At 39.5% G+C, this 13,531-nt stretch overlaps 1 protein-coding gene across 1 annotated transcript in view; it reads left to right on the top strand.

Annotated features, from left to right (window-relative positions):
* The window catches only part of LOC102765796 (cyclin-Y-like protein 1), a gene marked incomplete at its 5' end in the record, with an annotated part of 17,642 nt that extends 10,953 nt beyond the window's left edge, over positions 1-6,689 (top strand). The window contains 3 exons of the mRNA XM_006763450.1: positions 1,677-1,843; positions 5,246-5,408; positions 6,579-6,689. Coding sequence (XP_006763513.1) covers positions 1,677-1,843; positions 5,246-5,408; positions 6,579-6,689 — 441 coding nt within the window. The remainder of the gene's footprint in view (positions 1-1,676; positions 1,844-5,245; positions 5,409-6,578) is intronic.
* Positions 6,690-13,531: the final 6,842 nt, after the last annotated feature.

Here is a 13,531-nt window from a genome sequence, read left to right as displayed (position 1 = left end):
TAAAAAATGAGTTCGCGTGTCACCTCTGACACGCGTGTCACCTCTGACACGCATGTCACCTCTGACATGCATGTCATAGGTTCGCCATAACTGCATTATGGAATGGGTGGGGAGTGGGGAGCTGGGGTGAAGAGCTCTGGTTTGTATGTGCAAACGCACCGATGACCTTAGCAGTAGTAGTTTCAGTCGAGTGACAATGCCAGGGGCAGACTACAGTGGGTGAAGGAGAGAGTGGGAGATGAGCAGCAGTTTCAGGGCAGCCTAGGGGATGTGGAAGGTGGGTTGGGTACTACATAAATACATTCATATTGGGGAGAATCTCTGGGCCACAGGGAAGTGTTCAAAAAGAGGTAGTTGTGGGAGGTGTTCTTCGATTTCACTGTTAGAAGAGTTTCAGTGAGAAGAGAAATATCAATTCCAGTGACACAGGAGGGCAAGTGGTATAAATGAATGATTAATGGCACATACCAAATCCACAGTAAAGATTGCAGGAAGTTGAGTGATTTCCAATGTTGTATTTGTCTTTAATTATTCCCATCAAGTAGACAGTTGAACCTTGTAAGGATACGATATCTGAGAGCATTGAGCTTTTGGGGATTGGTGCAAATTTTCACTAAGAACACATAATATTTAATAACCGTTTATTTTTAAAAATATAGTTGGGTTTGAAGAGCTTTGGCAAATGTGAGCTGTCAATCTGATAACTTCAGACAGTAAACATACTCTTTAAAATGGAACTTTTTTCTCTTTGTTGTATGATATACAGACTCTTCTTCAAAGAACCCTTGAGGTAAAAACAAATCACAGCTTGTCTCTATAATTTTGCTTAGCTGTTAACTCCACCCAGTTCTTTGTAGAATAGACATGTAATGCATGTGAAGAAATCATGAGATCTCACCAGCTACCTGACAGGTTTAGAGGAGAACCAGGGAGATAGAGACTGGCAGCTCTGCTACCACCTGAAATCAACAGAACTGACTAAGCTTCAGGTTGTAAAGACAGAGATGGATTTCACAGAATCGTGATGGAAATGTGAGGCTAAGGGGCTATAGAAGAACTATCCTTGGTGTGCATGTGTGTTTCTTACAAAGGCACTAAGTTCAGGTATACTTGACAGTTGTCAACACCTGATTCAGACACACCTGTTCACTCTACCTGTCCTGCGGCACCACACAGCAGCCACTTGGGGGCTGTCTTGACCAAGTTTTAGCTTCAGCTTGGGCCACAAAGGGGACTTGTTGCTGTGTAGAGAAGGTAGACATGTGCTCAGTATTGGCAGGGATTTACATATTCCAGGATTATGTAAAATCACCATTAACTATCAGCCAGGTGTGAAACAGTGCATGTGGTGGGCACTCAAGTGTCTGCACTGGGTCTGGATGTGCTGCTCTTTGCAAGTGGGAAAGTAACGTTTCTTCAGGAAGTCCTTTGCTAACTTGTCCATACATCCCTGTGACCCAAAATTGGGCTGAAAATTCCACATGGGAAAATAGGCAACAGAAGTATCTGATTTGCAACTGTGACTTGGCCTCTGGCTTTGGCTGGCCAACTAGTCTCTTGGCCAGAACCTGAGAATAAAAGGCATGTCGAAACTGACGAAACCTGTCATTCTTAATAGTTATTATCACAGCACTTAAACTGAGCTAGAATCAAAGACTGGTGTTTTACTTTTGCAGATTTACATAGAAAGACTTTTAACATATGCTGAAATCGACATTTGCCCAACTAACTGGAAACGAATTGTTTTTGGCGCCATTGTTCTGGCTTTCAAGTATTGGCACGATCTGGATATATCAACTTCGATATTCTGTCGAATCTGCAAGGGCATTACAGCCAAGGACTTGTGAGTTTGCAAGGTTTTGGTGAACTCTCTAACCATTTTTTATTACTTTATATGCCCCCATAAAGTTTACAGTTAAGAAATGTTTTTGAAGTTTAAATTGTGCAGAGAACTGAACTATGCATAAAATTACATATATTTTGCCCAAGCTTGTTTGGCTCAGTGGGTACAGCGTCAGCACAGAATGAATGGTTCCAGGTTCAATTCCAGTTAAGGGCACATACCTGGGTTGTAGGCTCAGTCCCAGTTGGGGCCTGATAGGGAGGAATAGGAGGCAAATAATTGATGTCTCTCTCTCTCTCTCTCTCTCTCCCTCTCTCTCCCTCCCTCCCCCTCTCCCCCTCCCTCTCCCTCTCCCCCTCCCTCCCTCCTTTCCTCCTTTCCACTCTCTAAAAATCAATATTAAAATATCCTCAGGTGATTAACAACAACAACAAATTACATATATTTTTCTATTCACATTTGCTATTAACATATTCTTTCTCATTAATTAGTAGGTTTCCAGGTGTAATTATTCTAATAATCTGTGTGATAATTTGAAATGTATTTCTTTGGTGGTTATTGGCAAACATTGTACAAGTTCAGATGCACAAGCAACCATACTTTAAATATCTTTATGGGTTTTTTAGGGCTGCCTACCTGTTCTGGTCTTTCTTTTTTCTCCTTTATAAAATTTACTTATTTTTATTATTCTTGTCAATAAAACTTTACATTTAATATTGTTTTGTATTAGTCCCAGGTGTACAGCATAATGGTTAGAAAATCATGCTTTGCAAGGTGTTTTCCACAATATTTTTAGTACTGACCTGACACCATACCTCGTTATTACAGGATTAATGACTATATTTCCCAGGGTTTACTTTATATTTCCATGAGTGTTTTATAACTGCCAATCTGTACGTCTCAATTTCCTCACCTTTTTTCACCCAACCCCTCAAACTCCTCCCTCTCTGATAACCATCAAAATGTTCCCTGTATCTATGAGTCTGCTTCTGTTTTGCTTGCTCATTTATATTGGTCTTTGGATTCCACATATAAGTGAAATCATATGGTATTCGTATTTCTCTGTCTGACTTATTTCCCTAACATACTAACTACCCTCTAGGTCCATCCATGCTCTCACAAATGGCAATATTTCATTCTTTTTTATGTCTGAATAATATTCCACTGTTTTTTTATCCACTCATTAGTTGATGGGCACTTGAGTTGCTTCCATAGCATGGGGATTGTAAACAATACTGCAGTGAACATAGGGTGAATATATTCTTTGGAATTAGCGTCTTGGTTTCTTTGCATATATACCAAGAAGTGGAATCTCTGAATCATAAGGCAGCTCCATTTTTTAAAAATATATTTTATTGATTTTTTACAGAGAGGAAGGGAGAGAGATAGAGTCAGAAACATCGATGAGAGAGAGACATCAATCAGCTGCCTCCTGCACATATCCCACTGGGGATGTGCCCGCAACCCAGGTACATGCCCTTGACCGGAATCAAACCTGGGACCTTTCAGTCCGCAGGCCGACGCTCTATCCACTGAGCCAAACCGGTTTTCGGCTTCATGTTTTAATTACTTGAAAAAAACTCCATACTGTTTTCCACAGTGGCTGCACCAATCTACATTCCCACCAAAAGTGACAAGGGTTCCCTTTTCTCCATATTTTGGTCAATATGAGCTTTTTAAAAATTTTATTGATGATCGCCATTTTAACAGGTGTGAGGATATCTCATGGTTTTAATTTGCATCTCTCTGAGGACTAAATATACTAAGCATCTTTTCATATGCCTATCAGCCATCTGTATGCAGTCTTTGGAGAAGTGTCTGTTCAGGTCCTCTGTCCACTTTTTGATTGGGTTGTTTGTATTTGGTGTTGAGTTGTATACTTTTTAAATAATTTTTGACTATTATGAGATATATCATTGTCAAATATGTTTTCCCATTAGTAGGTTGTCCTTTTATTTTGTTGATGTTTTCCTTTGCTGTGCTAAAATATTTTAGTTTGATACAGTCTCGTTTGTTTATTTTTTCTTTTGTTTCACATACTGCAGGTGATGTATCAACAAAAAATATTATTAAGAGAAGTGTCCTAGATGTTACTGCCTATGTTTACTTCTAGGAGTTTTATGGTTTGAATTTAAGTTGATAATCCATTTTGAGTCTATGTGTGTATATGGTGGAAGAAGGTGGCCTAGTTTCATTTTTTGTTTGTATCAGTCCAGTTTACCCTACACTGTTTATTTTTTATATATATATTTTATTGGGAGAGGGTTAGAGAGTTAGAAACATTGATGAGGAAGAAACATCGATCAGCTGCCTCCTGCACACTCCCTGCTGGGTATATGCCAACAACCAAGGTACATGCCCTTGACCGGAATTGAACCTGGGACCCTTGAGTCCGCAGGCTGACACTCTATCCACTGAGCCAAACTGGCTAGGGCCCTACACCATTTATTGAATAGATTGTCTTTACTCATTGAATGATCTGCCCTCCTTTGTCAAATATTAATTGGCCACATAGTCAATTTATCTATAGGCTTTCTATTCTGTTCCATTGGTCTATATGTTTATTTTTATGCCAGTACCTTGGTGTTTTGATTACTATAACTTTGCAGTATAGTTTGATAGCAGGTAGTGTGATACCTCCAACTTTGTCTTTCTCTGGATTGCTCTGACTATTTAGGGCCTTTGGTGATTCCATATAAAAATTTGAATCATTTGTTCTACTTCTGTAAAAGCTGCCATTGGTATCTTAATAGGAATTTTATTTTGGGTGGTATGACATTTTAAAGATGTTAATTTTTCCTATCCATGCGCATGGTGTATGCTTCCATTTTTTTGTATCTTCCTCCATTTCCTTATTAGGGATTCATAATTTTCCAAGAATTTTTCCCTCAGAGATATTAGTGGTGGCTCTCAATGGATTGTTTTGTTACTGTGATGATGTGCCCAATCCTTTTGTTGGCACATCTCTACTTTACTAATCCCCTTCCTGTTATGGGCCTGGTGAGAATGTCTGCAAGTTTTTCAGGGCTAAGGAACAGTATACATCATTCCTTCCATCTGAACACTAGAGTGGGGCCCTGTGAGTGAGCAAGGAGCATGAACCTACAGCTGCACTAATGGGACTCTGATGAATAAGCCTCTATAGTCAGCAGTAGTTGAGCACAAGAGACGTAACCTCCTCCCCTTGTCCAAAATTCAAAGAGCTGGATGCAAGAGGAATGACAAATAGCTGTACCTTGTCTATGTTTGTTTGAACATTAGTGTACTAGTCCAGCTGGGTAGCCTTTATTTGTTTCAAAACAAAACTCAGAGTCAACCTAGTAGTTTAGAATGATAATTTTGAAGATAGCCAGGTTGACTAAAATTGTCCTGTATTAATTTTGTGTTTTCCTTCTTGCCCAGAAGTGAATTGGAAAGGCAATACTTTTATCTACTACAGTTTAGTCTTAATATTTCTCTCAGTGTCTATGCCAAATACTATTTTGACCTTCGGTCCTTAGCAAGTGACCACGGATTGCCTATTGCATTTGCTCCTCTTGGAAAAGAAAGAGCACTGAACCTAGAGGTAAGGCTGTGGGAATCCAAAGTGGGGTTTGCTGCCAGACACCAAAACCAATATCTGTCGATAAATCATATTATGTAGTGACTAGGAAAATGAAAAGCTTTTTAAACTAGCACATTGAAGAAGACTTATGAACTCTTTCACATCGTATTAGTGCTATCTCTTCTGGTTTATTTAAGAATCCCACATTATACAAAAATGATCTCTGTGACCATGATTTAGAATAATTTATATCCAATTTAATCTTGCATGGTGTTTTTTTTTTGGAAACTCTGTTCTTATTTCTAGCTATATATGAATAATTTCTTACAATTGTATCATCACTAATCACATCTACAACCATATTCTACTTACCATTGTTAACTCAGTTTGCAAATTCATGTCTTTTCTGTATAAATCACAGTTTAGTACCTTTAGTTTGTTAACAAATCTAACCTGACTTATACTAAGATTGTAGAATATGTGCTTCAAACACTTGCTGTAGAAAGTATATAGGTTTTTAATGGAGATGGTAAAGTACATCGAACAAAGTAATTATGGCTTATGGCTTTTGGTGAATATACAACAAAATTATTCTCAATGGAAATGGACACTTTTAAATTGGACACTTTCTGTGGTACTTTAATGGTCCTTTAGAATAAGACATGTTTCTACCTTAATTAATGTGCAACTGAAATAGTACCTTTATAGTGCTTCAATCATTAGCACTTTCCTACCTTTCAATCAAGTACAACCCATGCCTGCCTCATTAAAATTTTCCTATGGCAATTACTAACTAATGAAGATTGGCTAAAATTTAAATAGCTGAGTCAACAATGACTTTGTCCAAGTGTAAGTTTATTATGTTTTTGGAACCAAATGTGCAGGCACCAGACGATATTGTTGTTAGGACCTTGTCACAACTTTGACATTGTTGAGAAAATCCAAACTGTAAATTCTAAGTTCCCCTTTGCTCTGGCAATCTAATTACAGTCCCTAAATGACTTACCTTAGTGAATGAGCATGAAGTACGATCCCAAGGACCAACAGTGTATACGCTAGCTGTCCGAAGAGGCAATAACTATAATCCATATAAAGAAGTGGGAACGTGTGGCTATCAGTGATGCTTTCTCTGTGAAGGCTGTAACTCCTTTATTTTGAATGTACCTGTGCTCTGTCCCATGGCTCCCCTAGGCCATTTCCAGATATTGTGAAAACAAAAACCTGTGCAGGGTGGCCATAAAAAAATCTGGCAGCTGTGCTAACCTAACTGATGTGCAGCATGGCCATGCCATCTTATCTTAAGGAGGAATGAGGGCTGTGACATGATGAGCCCCTCATCTGCAAGGCCTGGAGAAGACTCGCCGCTCCTCCTCCAATCCCAGCTAAGTCATTTCCTTTTAAGGGAGACAGGGGCGGCGGCCGGGTATTGACATAATGAGTTTCTCACCTACCAAAACAAGGACTGTTGAAATATAATATTCCCTATTCTGGCAAGTTTAGTATTTCCTTAAGAATAAGTGAAAGGTTTTAACCTGATGAGGATATTTTTTAGCCTATGCTTAATTTATGGTCCTTAGGATTTTTCATTTCCCTTTTGATTATTTTTATTACTAGAGGATATTACATTTGTTTAATTTTGTTTTCATTTTTGGATAAAAAGGAAATGTCTCAAACTTTTAAAAAGTTCTAGTTAATCTCACAATTGACAATCTCTTTTGAGCTTTAGAACTCTCATTTAGAAAATTTAAAGTATCTATTTCTATATACTATAGTTTCAAATGCTTTAATGTTTACTTTGATATTGGGGGAAAATGGACTTCTTAGACATAAGGAAATTTCTTAAATATTTTTCATTGCTTAGAGTAAAATGGGCACTTTCTCCACCCCCCTTCCCCTCACCTTTTGTGTTCTTTGAATTCCTTCTCAACTTTTTGGACATTGTTGCTGTATATGAATTATTTTAAAATAATTTTAGGTCTGAGTTTTCATTATAGCTTTTCAGACATTGAAGATTTCTCTACTTTTTAAGTTGATTTTAGAGAAGAAGGGAGAGAGGAAGAAACATAGATGTGAGAGAGAAACATCCATTGGTTGCCTCCCAGACAGTCCCCAAGACATGGGATCAAACCCAAAACCTGCACATGCGCCCTGATTGGGAACCAAACCCATAACCCTTTACTTAATGGGAAGACACTTCAACCATTGGACCCAGCCAGGTCAAAGATTTCTCTTTAAAAGAAATTCAATAACAACTATTCTTATTATAAAAATAATATATTGTATGGTCTTTAGCCTTTGAAAATTGTTATGTAACTGGCCTAAAAACTGCCAGAATGAAGTCGTGAAAAGGAGATTTCTGGTGGTACAGAAGCTAGATAAAAAGGGTGCTGTTCCGTATTACTTTCCAGGACCATCTTACTAGCAGGTGCCTTTTGGTAATTGGTAATTCCAATGGCTTATCTATATATATAAAAGGCTAAGTAACCAACGGTCCATCCATCTACCGACTGGCTGGTTCATATGACACACACTGGTCATTTAAAAATATAATAGACAAACATGCAAATTGACCATACCTTCGCTACACCCAAGCCATGCCCACCAGCCACGCCCACCAGCCACGCCCACCAACCAATCCAGAGATATGCACATTAACCCAACAAAGATGGCAGAGGCCAGAGCCTGGATACTTGTGTTGCAGCCACAGCTACCATGCAAGCATCCCGGCTTTGGCCGCTCCAGGCCTATTGGAGACGCAGAAGTCAGGGGAGACAGAGAATTCTGGCTCCAGTGCCTGAGGCTGGCTGCGGCCTGGGAGACGAAGAAGCTGCCTACCCCATGATCCCAGTCTGCAGCTGGCCGGAGAAGCTGCCCACACTGCATCACAGGGGACATGGAGAAGCCGCCCACCTGTGGTCCAGGCACCAGCGCCTGCGACTGGCTGTGGCCCAGGAGACAGACAAGTCACCCGCCCTGAGGTCCCAGGCTGCAGCCACCTGGAGAAGCTGCCAGCCCTGTGGTCCAGGGCGCCAGCACCTGTAGCCCAGGAAATAGGCTCCCTCTTCTCCTACTGCAGTAATTACTTCAATATTCCCCTTCTGAGTTTCTCTCCTGTGCCTCAACCCAACTCCACTTTTCATCAGAAGGATACGGATGGAAGATCTATCCAGTTTAGTCAGAAGAGTGTTAAAGTCCCCTACTATGACTGTATTGCTGTTGATCTCTCTTTAGGTCCTCTAGAAGTTTTTTTAAAATATATTTAGGTGCTCCTGTATTGGGCAATACTTCCATCTTTGAAAATATCTACATAAAATCTGTTTAAATAGATTTTCATCTGCATAACCTAACACATTCTGACAAGACTACCACCACCAATGTCGTCAGTGTTGTGCTGATAAATGTTTAACAACTGGCTCTCAATCAAAGAAAACAAAACTCTGATTTATACTGTCGGCCAGTTTCTGTGGTATAAATTCTCCATCCAATTTCTGTGGCATAAATTCTCCATTTCAGCTGCTAATGTGATGCCACTAAATGAAGAGCTGAGGAGAAACATGCAGTAATACACTATTATATTCTACCAGAAAGACCCAAAAGATATAAATAATGTCAAGAGTCAGAACAGTAAAGTATAGTAAATAATTAAGGCGTGATGAATTTAGAGTATGTATTTCATTTGGTTTTAATGTAATTTATTCACTTTTAAGATTATATAATTTAATTTTTAGTAATGCACATGTTTAACAACCAGCTTACAAAATTCCTGAAAATGTGTGAGCCAGAAGGGCAAGCTCTAGCACAATACTGAGTGGAGTGTAATGGTTAAATGCCAAGGCTTCATGGATTTGAAATGCGACTGAGCCACTTTTGGGTTTTACTAGTCAAGTTACCCGATCTCTCTATACCTCAGTGTTCTCATCTGTGTCATTATAGTACCTACTGCATAGAGTTGTTGAAAAGATAAAATGAAATCTGTGTATGACACAGCACAGTACCTGAAACAATAATTCACTCAATTTGTTATAAACTGTTACTGCTTCAAAACGTTGTTGACAAAATTACTCGTGCTGAAAGAATGAAATTTTATTGATGAGAAAAATGCCTTATTTTGTGATCTACATGGAGACAATCAATTTTACTTCTTAGGCAGTAGATGGTAATCTACTACTAGAAACTGCAAGGGGAAAAATGACCTCAATCAACATGATTGAGGCAATGTATTATTACCTGGATCATAAAGCAGAGAGGATGCCCTACATTATGGGATGCATCTGCAGTAAGAGGCTTCATCTCAGGTATTTTTTTTTTTAAATATATTTTATTGAGTTTTTACAGAGGGGAAAGGAGAGAGATAGAGAGTTAGAAACATCGATGAGAGAGAAACATCGACCAGCTGCCTCCTGCACACTCCCCACTGGGGATGTGCCCGCAACCAAGGCACATGCCCTCGACCGGAATCGAACCTGGGACCTTTCAGTCCATAGGCCGACGCTCTATCCACTGAGCCAAACCGGTTTCGGCTCATCTCAGGTATTAATTCTGATCAACGAAGCATCAGACTTAAGGTGAATGGTGAGAAAGATTCTGAGGCTGTTTCTAGACTTAGCAGGAATAGAACTTTAATACATAAGCAACAGTTACTATGGTTAATGATGGCAAGAAAACACACACCATGATCTAATCTAATAAAGAGAAACATGCAAATCCCCCGAGGGCTCCCAGGCTGCCAGAGGGATGTCTGACTGCTGGGGAGCGGGCCTAAACCATCAGGTAGTCATCCCCTGAGGGGTCCCAGACTGCAAGAGGTCACAGGCCGGGCTGAGGAATGCGCCCCCCCCCCCCCCCCCCCCCACCGAGTGCACACATTTTTGTGCACCAGGCCTCTAGTTTAAAAATAAACCTTGACTCATGCATGCATGATACATATAAAGCTCTGGCTGACATACAGTCAGTCACTTAGCCTTTTATATATATAGATTATGACATGTAATTTTTGCAGTAACATTACTACATGAATCTTCTAATTAATTTCCTTTTAATGTACACAAATCCATGCACTGGGCCATTAGTATTGAATAAGTGACTTATTCTACCTATAATGCATGCTATTAGCTATTATGTCTGGAAATTATTTTTAAAGAAATTAGACAACCGATTTCTAGAAAGTAAAATTTTACTGTTTTTGATCCACATCTTGCTTTCCCTGTAGGACTGTCTGTGTTGCACTATTGCCTTTTTGAGTTAACATGTGTCTGTGATGTCAGCATTTTCTCTCCTCCCTCTCCAGTTACAATGGTGAATTCTAATAGCACATTAGCAAGGAAGAATTTTAAAAATTTGAACAGTTCCATGATGTTTCTTCTTGAGGTTTTTCAAGCATAACCTTTCAAAAAATTTAACATATTTAGAGTTGATAATACAGTTGAAGGAGGTGAGTAGAAAACATTCACAAGGATGACAGTCAAAAGTGTCATTAAGATTGGTTTTAATATTTTCCAGGTTTTACTGGGTTGCTTTAAGCATATTTAATATTTCATTCAGATTATCAAAATTTTGGCGGGAATAGTTGAACAAATTAAATTTTTTAAAAAAAGATTAGATGCTTAAAGCCAGTCTCTATATTAAAAAGTAAGGAAATAGCAAGATCTTTTTATATAACTTAAAAAAATCTTTATTGTTCAAAGTATTACATACATTCCCCTTTACCCCATTGACATCTCCCAGTCCGCTTTCGCTCCCACCCCAGGCCTTCACCACCCTATTGCCTGTCCACATGTTATGCATATATGCATACCAGTTCATTGGTTGGTCTCTTTCCAGGCCCCCATGCTCTCCTCCCTTCCCCCTGAGGTTTGACAATCTATTTGATGGTTTTATGTCTCTGGATCTATTTTGTTCATCAGTTTATTTTGTTCACTAGATTCCACATATGAGAGAGATCATGTGATATTTATCTCTCTCTGACTGGCTTATTTTGCTAAGCATGATGCTCTCCAGGACCCTCCATGCTATCTCAAACAAAGGGTAAGAGATTCTTCTTTTTAATGCTGCATGGTATTCCATGATGTACATGTACCACAGTTTTTAAATCCACTAATCTGCTGATGGGCACTTAAGCTGTTTCCAAATCTTAGCTATTATAAATCACGCTGCTATGAACATAGGGGTGCATATGTTCTTTTTGATCAATGTTTCTGATTTCTTAGGATATATTCCTAGAGGTGGGGTCACTGGGTCAATGGGAGTTCCATTTTTAATTTTTTGAGGAAATTCCATACTGTTCTCCACAGAGGCTGCACCAGTCTGCATTCCCACTAGCAATGTACCAGTGTTCCCTTTTCTCTACATAATTGCCAACATTTGTCGTTTGTTTGTTGATGATAGCCATTCTGACAGGTGTGAGATGGTACCTCATTGTCATTTTGATTTGCATCTCTTGGATGAGTATTGACTTTGAGCATTTTTGCATATGCCTTTTGGCCTTGTGTATGTCCAATTTGGAGAAGTGTCTTTTTTAGATTCTTTTCTCAGTTCTTAATTGGATTGTCTAGCTTTTGTTAAATTATGTGAGTTCCCTATAAATTTTGGAGATTAAACCCTTACCCTATATAATAAAAGGGCAGTATGCAAATTGACCCTAAGGGAGGAACAACTAGGAACAATCAGTCCCTATGACGCGCACTGACCACCAAGGACCGGCAGGGCTCACGGCTGAGAAGCGCACTTGCCACGGCATCGGGAGCCTCTCCTGACCCCATGGCAGCGCTACTGAGCAGTGGCGGGAGGCACAGCGGGCTGGGAAGAGTGCCAGTGGTGCGGCGCCTGGCCCTAGCTTGGGCTCTCCTGCCTCTGTGGCAGCACTATGGATGTCTGATTAACAGCCATTAGTCAGACATCCCCCAGGGCTCCTCAGATGCCAGAGGAATGTCTGACTGCTGGCTTAGACCTAATCCCCTAGGGAGCGGGCCTAAGCTGGCAGGTGGACATGCCCCAATGTGTCCCGGGCTGTGAGAGGGCACAGGCCGGGCTGAGAGACCCCCTGAGTGCACGAATTTTCATGCACCAGGCCTCTAGTTGGATATATAATTGGCAAATATGTTCTCTCATGCATATTGTTGTTTTGTTGATGGTTTCTTTTGCTGTGCAGAAGCTTTTTATTTTGATGTAGTCCCATTTGTTTATTTTCTCCTTCATTTCCATTTTCCTAGGAGATGTATCGGTAAACATACTGCTATGAGAGATATCTGAGATTTTGCTGCCTATGGTTTCTTCTAAGATTTTTATGGTTTCACGTATTACATTTAAGTCTTTTATTCATCTTGATTTTTTTGTGTGTATGGTGTATGTTGGTGGTCTAGTTGCATTTTATTTTATTTATTTTTGCATGTAGCTGTCCAGTGATCTCAACACCATTTATTGAATAGACTCTGTTTACTGCATTGTTGTTCTCATTTCCTTTCTCAAAGATTAAGTGAACATAATGGCTGGCTTGGGTTGATGCTTGGGTTCTCTATTCTGTTCCATTGAACTATATGGCTGTCCTTGTGCCACTAACAAGCTGTTTTGATCACAGTGGCTTTGTGGTATAGCTTCATATCTAGTCTTGTGATGCATCCAACTTTGTTCTTCTTTCTCAAAATTGCTGTAGCTATCCAGGCTCTTTTTTTTGGTTCCATATAAATGTTTGGGAAGTCTGTTCTACACCTGTGTAGTATGCCATTGGTATTTTAATGGGGATTGTATTGAATCTATCTATTGCTTTGGGTAGTATGGACATTTTCATGATGTTAATAATTCCAATCCATGAACATAGTAGGTTCTTACACTTGTTTATGTCCACTTCTATCTCTTTTCCCAATGTTTTATAGTTTTCTGAGTACAGGTCTTTTACCTCCTTAGTTAAATGTATTCCTAAGTTTCTTAAGTTTCTTTGTTGCAGTGACAGATGGCATTATTATTTTTTTTAGTTTCTCTCAGAGTTTATTTTTTTAAATTAAATCTTTATTGTTCACATTATTACAGTTGTTCCTCTTTTTTCCCTCCGTAGCTCCCCTCCAGCCAGTTTCCACCCCACCCTCTGCCCTTACCACATCCCACTGTCCTCATCCATAGGTGTATGATTTTTGTCCAGTCTTTTCACACAC

The sequence above is a fragment of the Myotis davidii genome, unplaced genomic scaffold (assembly GCF_000327345.1).
Source record: "Myotis davidii unplaced genomic scaffold, ASM32734v1 scaffold1699, whole genome shotgun sequence".
In the NCBI taxonomy this organism is placed as follows: domain Eukaryota; kingdom Metazoa; phylum Chordata; class Mammalia; order Chiroptera; family Vespertilionidae; genus Myotis; species Myotis davidii.
This window is presented reverse-complemented; position numbering and strand designations above follow the sequence as displayed.